We start from the raw sequence: 16306 nt of genomic DNA on the forward strand, positions 1-16306 counted from the left end.
CGGTATTTACCTTTTTATTTATTTATTTATATAGACCAGCAAATAAAAAAGATATTTAAAGCAACTGAAACCTTTAGCTTTCAGGAGTCATGTTAAATCATCAACATAGACATTGTTAAAGACAGACAAAAAATAATTTTAACCTAACCATAAAAAAGAAAATAATTCACCATTACGCCAAGAAAAATTCAATTTCATTAACCTTGGATTGCAAATTAACTTAACGTAAGTTCCAAAAACTCGAAGGTTATTCCATGAACGTTAACCTTTCACTCACCTCCGTAGTTAATTGATACCTGGAATTAATTAAACGTTCAGATTAGACCTTAATAGAGATAAAATAACTATGAAATAAGGCCAACGCTCCTTTGAAAATACCGACAATTCGTACTAAAGTTATTTTGTAACGGTGGAGGTTAATTTCAGAATTACGCCTTATTATAAATTATTGTGGTATTAAATGGGAAAGGATAGTGGATGTTTAAATTGGTTATTTAAATATTTTTTTGTGATTCTTATTAATTAATTTATATAATATACAATTATATAAGTGTGGGAGAACCATGTATCGGCACGAATGGGCCGGCTCGACCGAAGTGATAACCGATGTGAAAATAACGTTTGCGTTGTGTAAGTGAGGTTACTGCAGGCTCAAATACTCCTTTTCCCAATCTTCCCAAGCCCTGGTTCCCCAACAACCCTTAAATTCCTAACCCCCAAAAAGCCGGCAACACATTTATAACGCTTTTGGTGTTCTGGGCATCTATTGGTGGCGGTGATTGCTTAATATCAGGTGATCCGTCTGCTCGTTTACCGGCTTATACCTACTATAAAAAAAACATATTCACTCTACCTTTTGAGTTCAAAAATATAACAGTCATATACCTAGATGTAGATATTATTGCAGCTAACGGAAAAACCACGCCAAAATACGTAACAGGTTTACATCGAGCTCGTTGCAAAGAGTATTTATTTTTTTACTAAACGATGCTCATAATTCAGCGTCCACTCTTCAGTTATTAATACTTTCAGCCTTCACCTTGTTATCTTGGAAACATCGTGTAAATGTTAGATCATCCTTCCATTATTGCTGAAAGTCAAACAATCAAACTATTAGTTACGTAATATTGGTCTGCCTCCTCCTCATTGGTCGAATGTTCGCAAGTATGGCTGTAATAAAAATGGTTCTGTATGCAATCCCCTGATTGGGCAAATCATTATACAGCATAAGGCCTTTCTATCGTATTGGGGAATGCTGTAATGGTAGTTTTTAGGTAAGATTTAGTAAATAAAAAAAATATATATATATTTTTCGAAAACTTTATTATGGCACATCCATTAAATGATACATCAATTAAATAATGCACGTTATTAAATGCAAGCGCTTTTCATTAGTTACAAACCCTTGTGATAGAAAGCGAATGTAACACTGTACGCAACCAAAACGAAAAACTTTGTACTACAGTGTTTCCCCCCGTAATCGAACCTTGAAAACGACATCATGTAAAAGCGTATTATTCGCTTAATTATCAGTAATGTTACCGCTAACTGTCCGCTAAATATTTTACGACGCGCATAATTTCTGTTAATGTCGCAAGCATCCCCGGTGCATGCCAAATTTTGTAGTTGTCCGATGTTTATTGTCACTCGGTAATAAAGAAAAATATCTAGTAAATCTCGTTGCTAGCATTTATCTGTGAGATAGACAATAGTATACCTAGGTATGTTATGCATAATATATTGTCTGTCGCCATAATTATATTGCCACGCAGTCTCTTCTATTGCGATTAGCAGAGACAATAGAACGCCAAATAGCGCAGTTTTGGCATACCTCTTTTGCTTATCGACATTGATCAATCTTTACTTGCTTATTGTTTCAAAGATACATTCTTAAAAGTCCAGGATAACTTGTTTTGATCCTGGAGTTGTGCCTGATCTCGTGCTGACCAGTCATATTTTTCATAAACCGTCCCCTAAGTTTTTACGTCATATCCGGACCTGCGGACTACCTAGCGGGCTTATCGGGGCTCCGGTTCGAAAAGCAGGAGTAGGAACGTTGCTAAGGAATAGTTTAAGTAATCATTAGATGTCTCTGAGTAGGGAGTTAATCACAATTATGGACCCTGTAGAGAAACGCAAATTAGGAAATTAGTAAGAGAAAGGAAGGACATTTAAAAATAATTTCAAAATCATATGAAAAATTAATAACATAATTAACGTCTTCATCATTGTGAATACATCATCATCTTCAGTCCATATCCACTTTTGGACACAGACCTCTCCAATTGCACACCACAAGTCAAATACAAAGTTCCTAAGTAAAACTAAAAATCAAAACACAAGAAAATCTCAACTTATTTCAAACGGTATAATTTTCAAAACGTTCATTTAGGCATCACTAAAAGCATTTACGATAGTCGATTGCCTTCGATTTATTTTATTAGTCAATCGATTTAGGTTGTAAAAAGAATCTAGAATGTAATCTAACCTTTGATACTGGCTGGTTCCGGACTAAATATAATAGAGCGTAGGGTTGCCACTTCACAGTAGTTCATTTCATTATTTATTTTGTTATCGGCTTACTCACGTAACTGTTTGACGAGGAACTCACACTCGAGACACGACGACGCGGCGATTGTCGCGGATTGTTGTTCATGAATATGAGCCTCTAGCGTGGCTTGAAACTAGTCGAGTTCTTCGTCAAACAGTTACGTGAGTAAGCCGTTAACATAATAATTAATTTAGTATGTCTCATTTTATTATTTGTAACTGTTGCACTGCTGAGGCCTCTTCTCACACGGAGAAGGATTGAACGTTAATCTTCAATCTTGCTCAAAGCGGATTGGTGATTAAAATATTGAAATTACAAGTACAGGTTTCTTCTTAATTTTTTCTTCACCGTATGTAAAATCTATTAAAAAGTATTTTTTTTATTAAATAGTGAAAAGCATTAGTATCTACTTGTCAGGTATTGAGTCTCCATGCTTGAAAAGCAGGCCATCTTAACCTCTAAGCCAATACGACAGTCAATATTCAGTATTTTATTTACTAGAGTACATTGGTGTCACGGATTCGCTCGTGAAATTCCTACGGGAACGGCGGACACGTTGCTTGCTCGAAACCGAAGAAGCTTTTCAATATTTGTCAATACTTTTAAGGTTGTAAATCTTTGATACTTTTCTTGACTTTTATTCAGTGATATTGTTTTGTTTTTAGTGGTAGGTTTTATTAATGGTGGATTGTGAAGATAGTCTGTTAAATGAGCGCTGGATTCGGGTTTTTGTTTAAAAGGATAATCTGTTGTATATTGTTTTGGTAGGGCAAGTGACCCGGTTGTGGCCATCGACCCCTTTGTGGCCATTTGGGCTTTCAAATATTTATAACTAAGGCATGGACAAATAAATTACTCTGTGATGTACAGTATTTGAAATATTGAATATTTTAGACACTGATACCGTCGGCAGCTTTGATGTGTCAAACTTCACGTCGGTGCAACAAGTCATTATTTTTAGTTGAGGATGAAATTGTTAAGATCTTAACAAAAAGGCTAAGGCGAGCGGGTGAGGATTTGGTTTTTATTTTTTAAATCTTTGCTTATTGTTTGGATGTTTATGTTAATACTACATGAAGAATATATTGTCTAAGTGGAACTAAAGTTATTTTGTCGCCATATGTTTCTGAAGTGAGATTATTAGAAGGTGGCCACTAATGGAGACAAAATTATGAATTTCTCCATCTTTGGCCACATGGCTGGCCAAAACTTTTGTACATAGACGCCCCACTTCTAGTCATTTATCGTAATTTATTTATTATTTTTCCTTGGCTTTACATATCAACAAATACATATTTTTCATTTTCAGAGATGCAATAAATTGCCTTCGCACAAAGGGGAGGTCAGTTTACTTTGCAGTTTTTACCAACGTCATATAAATGTTGATCTCTTTATTTGTAAGTTAAATTCAAGTAAAGTAATAATATTTCATATTTTCCAAACTAAATAAAAACCATTGTTTCTAAAATGTCAAATTTAATTAATAAATTTTGATTACTTTTATTGTGTTTTTTGATGGCCAGAACTGGCACACGACCGTGGCCAGAAATGGCACGAATCTGGCCAAAAATGGCACAAACTCACTTTTTTTTTTCTTTTTTATACAGTTATTTTTCTATTGGACGTTCTTTAAAAAAAGGGGTTTCTTAAGCAAGGTTAATACTTGTTAAATGACTTTTTACAAGAAATATGTTCGTGATAACAAAAACTATAAGTTAAGAAAGCCTCAAAGTCGAAAAAAATCTTAAAGTGGCCACAACCGGGTCACTTACGATATTTTAAAATAGGAGTGTAAATGGGTAAATTTGCAAAAGGGTGTGTTCGTGTGATAACCCTGGTGCTTTTTAGATATACTTAGATATTTAATGGTAATTATGTATCTCAATGAAAATAATGATATTCAAATAGCATATTTTGTTATATTCAATGGGAAACATAATTACCATTAAATATCTATATCTAGAAAGCACTAGAGTGCTCACACGAACACGCCCGTTATGGATATTGACCCAAATATAACTTGGCATCAATAGAAAACATCAATTTGCCCATCACTTGCGTAATGAAAGTCTATCAGATGCTTATATTTATTTTATTTTGTGACATAACAAAGAACCACTTCAAAAAAATGAATTTAGTAGTGCGAACTAATAAATAGTCAAGTGAAATCAAAATGAACTCATGTATAGTTTTATTATATGTCTATACCTTTTGATAAATACGGTGACAACCTTATACGTTAACTCAATTTAACTAATCCAAATCCGAATACCAAACAATTGTTTGTATCTCCGAGCCAATTATTACCAAACGAACTCTATTTATGTTTAAATAGTCCGACGGTGGACATAAATAGAATCTGACTAAAATATGCACAACATAAACATAACTTCGGATTTAAACAGAATAATAAAAAGAAGATGGCCGTCTCATATTTCGAAAATGGAAGACGAAGCTTAAATTCTCGTTTAGTTTTTTTTTTTATTTCCCAATAAAAATGTTACTTTTATTTTTAAATTCGAGCGCGTATTCTATTTATTTTAAATGAAATTTTTTTTTATATTATGCGTTTATGTTATTGCGTGATTAAACTTGGTCTTTGTGAAAAATGTATTAAAATATATTTTCTTTGTCTACAGAATGGCGTCTAAAGGAGAATCTGTGAAGACAGAAGTTAAAGTAAGTATTAAAATTAACAATAAAGATAAAATAACAAAAATATGTTGTGATTTATGTACATTTACAAGTATCATTATCTATTGTAGGAGGTAAGTAATTTGGTACTTAAATAGACCATAAAAAATATCACAAAGAGAAGTTCTAAGGACGCGTGGCAAAGGAATCTTTATCGTTAGAAACCGACCTAAAAAAACATCTTTTATAAACTATGAAAATTAGATACTTAAGAAATAAATGTATATTGAAAAGTTTTCCACTTAAAGTCGAGCAATCAATTAACCTTTATCTCGAGAAAAGTAGAAAAACTTCATCTGTTTACATAAAATACAAATATAGGTACATTACAAAGTTATCTATGCAGGTGGATAAATTTAGAACTAACATAAATCTATTGAAACGATCTTTTCCCACGAAGATACTAGCGCCATTGTGATATGCAAAATTATGTTTGTAGTCCTATTTTTGAGAATGGCCGAAAGGATCTATTATTTATGATTTTAGGCGAAAGTTAATGGTGTAGAAATTACTGGAATACTATGGAAGGGGTCATTTTGAGGATAGCAATAAATAACTTTTTGGATTTTGTGAATCTTAACGGAATCTCTTTATGATTCTACTAATAAGTTTAGCAGAGATGACGAGTTTGCGTATTTTTGAAGATTAAATAAGTTAGTAAAGGATCAAAACCTGGGTATAACCTGGGAATCTTCAAAGCCCGAGTAAATAGGTTGCTTAATGGGCAGACGTGCTCCATCGTAGGCTGCATCATCACTTACCATCAGGCGAGATAGCGGCCAAACGGCGACCCATTAAATGTAAAAATATATCTATCCTTAATCATGATTCAAAACAACAAAGTAATTAATAAATCATACTTTCATTGCAGTTTGCTTTTGTGTATATTTATTGACAAAACATTTTATGTTTTTAATTAAACCAAAATCTAGTGACTAAAGCATTAAAAACCCAAACAAATATAATTGTTTAACCAAAATGGCGAATTATCCGTTTAAGTATATAATTTTAATTCAATGAACCGTTGTTTTAATAAATAATAGATTAAATTTAATGCAAATTAAAATGTAAACACCATGTGTGAAATAATAAGTGCAAAGTAAATATTTTGCTAAACGGTAAAACGGCCATAATTACAGTTTCAGCGCAACAATGAAAGAATTGAAACCAAAAACTTAATTTTTATTTTTTGGACCCGAGTGTTAATCTATACTAATTACTTATTTGCTAATCTATTATATTTATTATGTTTAATTAATAGTTAAAACTAATATGCAATACTGAAGAGTCTGTTTCATTGTTTGTTTAAACGTGTTAGTCTCAAGAATTTCTGGTCAAATGTTAAGAAATTTTCAAAACCTTTCTTTGGTCTTGTTGTACAAAAGTATATAAGAATTTGAGAATGATTTTACTCAAATGATCTTGGGTATGACTTTTGGATTAAGCAGAATGCCAAATATTTGTTACTTAACTTTCAGCAATAGAATAAATTGCACATGTCTACCTCTCTTTCGGAATGTAACAAGCGCAATGTTATGTATGATGTATAAAGACTAATCTATATCAATAAATCAGAAGTTCAATACATAATCTTAATGTATTGGCCAAACTATGTATCTTTTTATTGATTTATTTGGCAGGGAAGCCATTTAAATAGTCATTATTAATTACTACGAACGCAAAAGTATGTAGTAATGTAGCTATGTATATAATTAATTAAAATTGATGTATTGATATTATTAATTAATAAAATTTATTGCGTCTTTGGCTTTGAGTTAAATGAATGTAGTGAATAGAGATGATGACGGGGTATGAAAATTAAAAATCTATTTAGTCCACCAGTTAGGTAATGAAAAAATATTAGAAACGTATTTTTTATTTTGTGATATAAGATAACAATACTTAGATAAAACGTACCAAAGTTTAGGAGTGTGAACAAATACGTCATCTCTACGTATAAAACGTACCTAGAAGTGTGCAAATCGATATATCTTCTAAAGTATTTGTTTCTGTGATTTTAAAATAGTCTACAAGACGGACATTTAACTAAAAAATAGTCATCTACCCTATTGTGACGTTACATTACATACCAGACAGAAGTAGGTACTTGTTCTAATCAACAAAAGACATCTTTAAATTCCTTGTTGTTGAATGTTTATATAGAAAGGGTTTGGATAAATGGTTTTGAAGTAATTCGTTGAATGTCATTGTTAATCTTGTATTTATGTATAATTGTACATTGATTAATTTATATTTACTTATTTGACTAATGTTTTAATGGCATTTGATTAAAGGAATTGATCTGTGAATAATAAAATTGTGTTCAGTGTTTGGCAATACGTGCCATTATTCATCATTTACATAACATAATAAATAACATATACATAACGTAATTTATGAAAAGCGTGTGGGTGTATAATTTGCATACGTCTATACCTATCTGCGTACCATACCTTCTTGTGATCTTTTTCTTTATGGGGGAAAACCATCCAATTTCTTGATGCGTCATGCGAGGGAGTGTCAGACTCTTACTGCTCTTCGGAGCCAGAGTCCCGGTAATCCGCTAGGTAGTCCGCAGCTCCGGAAGTTACTTAGCGTAACCTAGTACCTTAACTAACCCCTTACTGGTACTGATAGGATCCACTTATAGGTTCTTGAAATCTAAAATCTTGTTAAATATCTTCTATCTTAGCCTAAGCATTCCTCAAAGTATAGGAGAGGCTAGAAGACAGGCATGAGTTTCTAAATAAAACTTTGTCAAGCCATCAAAACGTTGTAAATCTTTTAAATCTCTGCATTGCAGTATAATATAATAATAGCATACACTATCTAGTTTTATGTCGGTATTAACATATATAATGCATACTTTAAATTTTACAAGGCTAGGGTATATGTTGATATATGTAGGTCAACATTAAATGTACAAGAAATTGATTTCATAGCTCTGAAATTCAGGTCATTGTCATAATTATGAGTGTCATAATGTTGTGTTGTGAGCTTTTTATTAGGTGGTATACAATGTCTACTATAAATTATAAGATATGTCTTAGGATAGGAATATGTTTTTATTCTGACGACATGAAAAAAAGAGATGATAATAAACATCATCATCATCATCTGCCGGAAGACGTCCACTGTTGAACAAAGGTCTCTCCTTAGTTCTCCACTAAAAAGAAAGAAATCTCTTCATTACAAAGCGATAATATAGACTTTTAATTAAGATAACTAATTGCATTTTATATTAATTAGTTTCTATTAAAATTACATGACGAAAGATACACTGTCAATAGAATTACTACACTACACTGAAGAATTTAATGAACGAAATAATTTACTAAAAAAACTTTATAGTACCTACAAAACGAAGACAGTTTTTCAATTAAAAAAGACAGACAGAAACAAATGCAACATAGTGGTCAAAATGAAAAGCAAAAAACAAAGCTTTTAATACAATAGAAAGAAACCTTGACAAAACAAATGAACAGCAAGAAAGCATAAACAAGAACTGTAAATTCGCAACCGCGTATTAACAGAAGTTGGTGAACATTATTCTTCATTAGACCCTATGACTCCTTTGAGCTCAACTTAACGGCATTCCACTTAAAGCCATGAACTTTATTCCCGACACGAAGCCCCAGCGAAAGCTTTTGCGGATTTATGTTCCTTTTATTTGACAACTCTTTAAAAGACACTCAAATTGACTCTGTTTACATCGAGCTGCAGTCATGTGAAGCCAAACGACCAATACATCCAAACCATTTTTGAAATAGAACCATTCATGAAACACAGTCCACACGAACATAATTGTGACGCCCACATTAACACAACCAACAAGCAATGTCTATAAAAATACATTTTACGAGTGCACTTGCGTCTCCAAGAAACGCAGCGAAACGATATAATGTAAATATCTAATAGAGCCAATATTCTGGATATGTGTGAATAGCAATCGATTCGGTAGCAAATGTAAGCAATGTCGAACCAGAAAGTTTTGGTTTGGAGCCAACATTAATAGCGGGGTGATATTTGGACGAGCAACCGCTGTCGGCTGTAAATCTCGGGATAAAGCTGCATTTATATAAATATTTTGCTCTCGACATCAAAACTATGCTCCGCCTGTTAAAGAAAGACGCGAGAAAAATGTTACAAGTTTATTGTAAAACAAATTGTTCGTACATCCGCGCTGAATCCTTTCACAGAGCAAGTACACTGAAACGCAAAAATAAAAAATCATCATTTTAATTTAAAACTTTTCTGAAATGCGGAAAACTAAAATAGAAAAATAGGACAATGTCATATCACAGTGTTTGCAAAGGTGGGTGAACTACGCGACGAAATATAAAGCGGTGGGAATCCGGCCGCGGCACACGTCAGTGATCGGCCGTGATGCAATCGTAATGGTACAAATAAGATGGACGGTAGCTGCATTGCGGATGAATGGAGCCGTAGGATTGCAATAAATAATAATCGCGAATCTGTCGGAAGTATTATGGATGTTGTTTTGACGATTTGCTCAAGACAAATTGTAGACAAGGCGCCCGTTATTGGGGTCGGTACGAAAATACATGGCGGCGGCGGAGCAGACGGCAGTAGGCGGCAGGCGGCGTACGCGCCGACCGCGCGCACCACCTCCCGGATTCAAATGTACCGGCTCATTTACTACACCCGCGCTATATTTAACCGCTGCGACCAGATTAATATCTGCATGTTCCGTCACAAAAATAAGTGATCCGTCTCCTGAAAGTTGTGATGTGAAAATTGATCTACGACAAGTGTGCTACCTTCAGTGTCGGATATAAATGTGCTCGCTGGATAAACAAATACGCGCCCAAGATCTACTGTTCACTGCAACGTAGGAAGTAAATACATATAACGTTTTGCGGTGAACATCAGACCTCGTGAGTACCTCGTATCTATTTTCTTGTTTTGTCAATTTGCCAAAACGCGTCCCGAGCTTTTAACGTTTTAAAAATTATGTTACATATATAATGTCCAAATCGTAAACTTTATGATAAATGTTATTGGCTTTGGAGTAACGAAAGAAAACTTATTTCAGTGAAATGAATCCGCCGCCAGCGCTCTACGGCGCGATGAGCCGGGATCGAAAGCCGTTCACGTACACCCCGGGTGGGCTCGATCTCTCAGAGATCAAGTCTGAGCGTATGGCGAAACGGCTAATGAGGAATGCGATGAATCAAGGGGTTCCTGAAGTACCAGTGCAGCCAGTACAGTCGCAGTCAAATACGTCGGCTCCTGTGGCACTCCCAAACTTCAATTGTTTGCCAGTTCAAGTGTTTCCTACTTTTAACTTGCCGGCGAATCCAAAAAGTTTACTTAGAACTAGAAGTCATCCCGAGCCGAGAGAGACTCCAGTACAAAGAGTAGTAGCACCTGTAGTAAACAACGCGAGACTTGATGGCAATGATACGTTTAATAATAATAGTAAATATACGCCAACGTATCCGCAAATAAACAATAACAGACCTGTTTCTATGTTTGAGTATAACTCGCCGGCCGTAAATTCGTGCAGTTTACCGAGAACGAATTATGGCAGCGACGGATATACAGCGCCGGTACTTCCGGAAATTAGTTACGAGGCCGAATATTTCCGCGCGCAACCGAAACTTAATGCAAGCGAACATTCTGAACTGTTACCAAAGTTGGAAATTTGTGAAGAAAAAGACAAAGTAAATGAAAGTGACGAACCGATATTAGATTTGACAATTAAACCGATATCAGAAGTGACTTCAGCTAAATCTCCTCTGCCGGTAGTTATAGAGCCTGTTGAAGAATACGTGGGGACAGAAGATGAACAGGTTCAATTAAAATTACTGTATACTTATTATGTCTATATCTATATGTGTGTTTTCGTTGTATGCTATACGTATTTACTATACAACATTACGGAGCTATAGAGAACATACTAACGAACTCTCGTGAGTTTAAATGTTTTGTTATGCGTATTTAATTATATTATATTTATTATTTATCACTTATTATACATACGTTGACCATTTTAATAAAATATTTTATTTGTTGTTCGTAATAAAAATACTAAAAAGCCATAGTTAGTTAGTCTCTGTGAATATTGAGTTGATTTTTTTTATTTGATTTACAGAAAGAAGTCAAAGTTGTGAAGAAACAAGTTAAGAAAGAAAATAAAGTAGAAGAACAAAATGGCACCCGGAATGGTGATGCAAACAATGAGGCTGAAATGACTGTGAAATTGCCAACTAAGAAATCGGCAGCTAAAACTGAAACTAATGTAGAAGTTGTGAAGAGAGTCCTGCCTGATGGCTCTGTCGAAGAAGTCAAAACAACTACAACAAAGACGACTATTGACGGAAGGACAGAAATCAGAACTAAAACTGAGACTACAATAATTCCCAAGGAAGAGGAATTTGAAGAGGAAGTTGAGGAAGAGGAAGAAGAAGGAGAAGTTGAAGAGGTTGGACAAGAGACAGAAACACCTGAAAGTAATGTAACAGTAACCGCTACGGTTACTGAACCTAAGGAAAACGGTCAGAAAGACAATGTTATTACAACAGAAGAAAGGTCAGAATCAACAACGACATCAACTAAAAAAGTGGTAGTAATTCAAGACTCTCCTAAAGAGGAACAATCTGTTGAAGTAGAACAACAAGAAGAGGAGGAAGTGGAAGAAGAAGAGGTGGAAGAGACAGAACCAGTGACAGTTGTTGTGAAAAAACCATCTACACCAGAACCAAAAGCTGAGGTTAAGGAGGTTGAACAGGAAGAAGAAGAGTCTGAAGAAGAAGTAGAGGATGAACCAGAACCAGAAGAAAAACCAAAACCAGCACCACAAGAAGCCAAAAAACAAGTAGAGGAAGAAGAGGAAGAAGAAGAAGAAGAGGAAGAAGTAGAGGAAGTAGAAACTCAGAAAGAGGAAGTAGAAACTCAGAAAGAGGAAGTAGAAACTCAGAAAGTGGAAGTAGAAACTCAGAAAGTGGAAGTAAAGAAAGAGGAAGCCAAAGAAGCACCTCCTAAATCAGAGGAACAAGAAGAAGTAGAGGAGGAGGAGGAGGAGGAAGAAGAAGAATATGACGAGGCAGAGGAAAAAGCGGAGACCAAAGTAGTATCGAAAAATGAGACTGAAGTAGAAGAAAAGAAAGATGAGAAAAATGATGAAGAACAACAACAAGAAGTTCAAGAGGAAGTTAGAGAAGAACGTGAAGTTGTTGCAGAGACTACAGAAGAAACTGAGGAAACTACAAAACAATCTGAAGAAAAGGTGATCAAAGTAGAAGTGAAGACCAGTGAAGAATCTAAGCCAGAACCTAAAGAAGAAAAACCAGAACCTGAACCCCAGAAAGAGTTCAACATACCCATAAGGGAACCATCCATTCCACTTGATAAAGTAGAAGATGTTGAGATCAAACCTATCGGAAGCACCCCACTTATCTCTAAAACCCATACAGAAAATACAGAAATTATAAGAAGCACGATCGATCCTTCTGGTGGACTCAGCACCCAAACACAATACAACAAAATTGAGAACATTGTCACTGTGAATCGGACTACGAAAATTTTAGATCGCAGCTACGAAAATGTCACCCAGCAAGGTATACCGACCGTCAAGACATATTTCCCACCCCCTACTATAGATAGAATCTCCACCTCCCCTCTACCAGCTAGGCCCTATCAATCTGTGTACGCTCCTGAGTCAACCACTGAAAGACGTCACAGCCTCCTTCTAGAAAGACTTAGCGTGGAACGTCAGTTGCCTACAGACGTCTATCAATATGGCAATAACCAAGCCAACGACCAGCCTCAATATTCAGATGAACCACGAGCTGAAGTCCTTACCGTTAGTAATGTCAAGCCGAGCTCGATCACCAGCGACCAAAAATGGTATCAACAGAATCAGAATCTGATTTACAACAATGTTTCTTCTACCCCCACGCCGACGAGCCAGCCTTGGACTCAACCCAAATCTCAGCCCCAACCACAACAGCAGTATCAGCCGCAGCCTCAATACCAAGCTCAAGCCCAACCACAATATCAGCCCCAGCAGTACCAACCATCTACTCCTCAACCCCAGTACCAACAACCCCCTGCGCCCCAACCCCAGTACCAACAATCTTTCTCTGAACCCGCTGGCGAAAGGGCACCCTCAAACTACACCACATACACACCCACACCCTCATGGTTATCTAACAACGACACACAACAGAACACTTCACAATCCACTCAGTACTCTTACCAAAACAAAGAAACATCAGACAGCTATCAGAAATCTTCACAGCAGTACTCCTCAGGTTACGTTCCTCCTCCATGGGAGCAGGACTCCAACTACACATCTGTCAATAACACTTCACAAGTTTACTACAAGCCCGCTCCCCTGCCCCAAACACAGGCGTTCAGTCCCACTCCTACCCAGAGCTGGAAACCACCACCGGCTACTAAATTCACCAAACCTGCTCCGATCTCCTACATCCCACCAGCACCTAATCAGTCCTTTGTTAGATCTGCATCGGTGTCCGAGCCACCCAGGTCGGTTCCAGGGCGCAAGACATATTACAGCGAATATGAAAGACGGTACATTAGTGTACCAGAGTCTACATACATCCCCACGGAGACCAAGTACCAGGCACAGCCTGATCCTTCCCCCCAGTATTACTATGATAACTTTGAATCAACGGAAGAGATTGAGCCGCAATGGCGTAGAGAGCTCAGGGAGTTTACTGAGAAAACGTCCCAAACTACTACTACCACAGAGCAGCAGACAAGCGTGCAGCCGCCATGGGAAACTGAATCGAAGTGTGCAAAGAATCCGTCCGTAGTCTACAACCCTACTCCATCGTGGAGTCAGACATTAAGACCGCGTTCTTGGCGCGAAAGAAGTTTCGAATCAGAGTATTCGAATCAAGCCACTCAAGAGTGGCCGAAGACTAATACTTTGGGTAGGGGTAGGCCGTTGAGTACTTTAGGTAAGACTTTGGATGCACCGATTCCTGAGAGGACCCGCGGTGTGTCGGTGGACCGATACAACCCGAACAGCTACCAGTCGCCGGCCGAGCACGCGCCCGTGCAGGCGCACACGCTGACGACGCCGGCGCCGCACGCTGGCTACCACAACCCGAACGTGCCCGCGTACCACGCCCGTGCTTCAGCTGAACCTAGGTAAGACTGTATCTAGAAGACTTACATGGATTAAAAGATACAAAATCTTCCAAAGAATTCTTCCTATTTAAAAATAAAATAAGACTGGTTTCAAATGTCACGCTGGAATGTTTTCCTGATTCCAAAAGCTTTCCCTATCATTTTAAAGGCAAGATTTAGCAACTAAAGCTCCAAACATTCCTTCAAATGCCAATCATTTCTGAGCTGAAACTGTAGCGTATCTCGAAATAACCTCAATGTTTGCTATTTTCAGAGAGCAACCGGTTTCTTACCAGCCACGCGTGTACCGGGAAGCCCGCGCCAGTCCTCTTCAGTCGAGATCCTTCAAGTACCTGCAATGGATCACTGGCACTGAGAATTAAATCACCTAGTACTAACTTTAATTTAAGCTCCTTATAAATATTAATTTACTCGAAAGATATAAAAACATCGTCTGTAAGAAATATTCTATTTATGTAAATTGTGGAATGTGATGATGAGATCTGTAAGTAGACTAAAAATCCTTCAAAGATAATCCTAAAATTCTTCAGAACGAATTCTTAGCGATTATTGACGAAGCGAATGTTATAAGTGTCGTGTATAGGTCGAAACGAATCGAATGAGAGTTATTGTAAATTGTAAGTTAGGATCTTTCAAATCTATATCTCGTCTGTAATTAATTTTCTCTTTCAAATAATGTAAATACATTTTTACACGGGCCTTGTATACGTACTAAACCGCATGTTTTCAATTATTTATCTTTCTCGTTTCATTTGAATCACTTTTGTGTTGAGAAACTGCGCGATATTGTGATAAATCTTATGAATTATTGATTTTGTTCTAACCTAGTCAATGGAGACATGATTGTCGCTAGTCTTAGCTCTTTAACATATAACTACACCAATGCATTTCTGCTTCAGTTTGTTCTAATAAATTCTTCAAAATTAAGTTTAGTAAAATAATAAATTACTATTTCATTAGCATTTATTTATATTGTTCGGAATATAAAAATGGTTTTGCTGTTTAATGAACTTAAAATTCAAATATCGAATTGTGAAGCCATTTTGTTTTTTTAAACGTTTAACGAACTCCGATGTTTGTTGTTCTAAGTTTAAACAACATTTTGGCTTTACATTTAATTTGATTTTTGTGTTGTACGAAGCAAAATTGTTTTTATTATTCGTTGTAATATTTGTGAGTATAAATAAAATTAATTGTAACAGTAGAGTGTACACATGATACATTGCGTCTTTTATATATAAAAAAGAGCGTTTTATGTACATTAGTTCGTACACATTTTGCTTATTAATTTATTTAGCCTAAAATTACGTTAACTATTTATTTTAAAAATATACAAAATAACCGCATTATACAATCAGAAGTGTGTTAAATTTCTTGTCTCTTTCATTCATAACAATTTTATTATAAAATAGATGCATGGGTTCTTTACTTAAGTTGTAACAAATTTTGTATCATTTTTATGTTATTTGTGAAATCATTGTTGAGTTTTATTTAATAAAATATTCAAGTTTAATGTTTGTTTACTTCATTCGAACGAATTAAGGCCGCGTAGAAGTTTGTTTGCGGAATAAAAAATTGTGTTATGAAGTTATCATGTTGTTACAAACTTTGCTGTAGTAGAGAGAGCGAGTAAGTTAGGTTTTTATTTTGTTTTGAATACATGTTGGTTACTAAGTGATAAGCTGAGTATTTTAGTATAATACGGCATTAGTAACGCTAGGAGAGAAGGCGTTGTGTACTTACACATATCTTAGTAGGTTAAGTACTACGTCTGGGAATTTCGAAATTTGATCACACTGTATAATACCTTACCTACGTAAAACACAAACTGCCTTACCTCTGTAGACTTATTTGAAAACTACTCAAAATGACGATCTTATCAACATGACCTACTTAAAATTAATTAATTAAATATAT

The 16306-nt window shown here is 35.6% G+C and overlaps 1 protein-coding gene across 3 annotated transcripts in view; it reads left to right on the forward strand.

Moving 5' to 3' along the window:
- The window catches only part of LOC118277788 (titin), a 44614-nt gene extending 28712 nt beyond the window's left edge, over positions 1-15902 (forward strand). For 2 of the 3 annotated variants that reach the window (XM_035596715.2, XM_050700382.1), the window contains exons 2-4: positions 5191-5230; positions 11364-14389; positions 14643-15902. In XM_035596715.2, the coding sequence (XP_035452608.2) occupies positions 5192-5230; positions 11364-14389; positions 14643-14751 (3174 nt within the window). In that variant the 5' untranslated portion in view covers position 5191 and the 3' untranslated portion in view covers positions 14752-15902. Of the gene's footprint in view, positions 1-5190; positions 5231-9351; positions 10144-10301; positions 11062-11363; positions 14390-14642 lie in introns of those variants that run through there. The other variant, XM_035596713.2, reaches the window with a different exon arrangement.
- Positions 15903-16306: the final 404 nt, after the last annotated feature.

Source organism: Spodoptera frugiperda, chromosome 18 (genome assembly GCF_023101765.2).
Source record: "Spodoptera frugiperda isolate SF20-4 chromosome 18, AGI-APGP_CSIRO_Sfru_2.0, whole genome shotgun sequence".
Classification (NCBI taxonomy): domain Eukaryota; kingdom Metazoa; phylum Arthropoda; class Insecta; order Lepidoptera; family Noctuidae; genus Spodoptera; species Spodoptera frugiperda.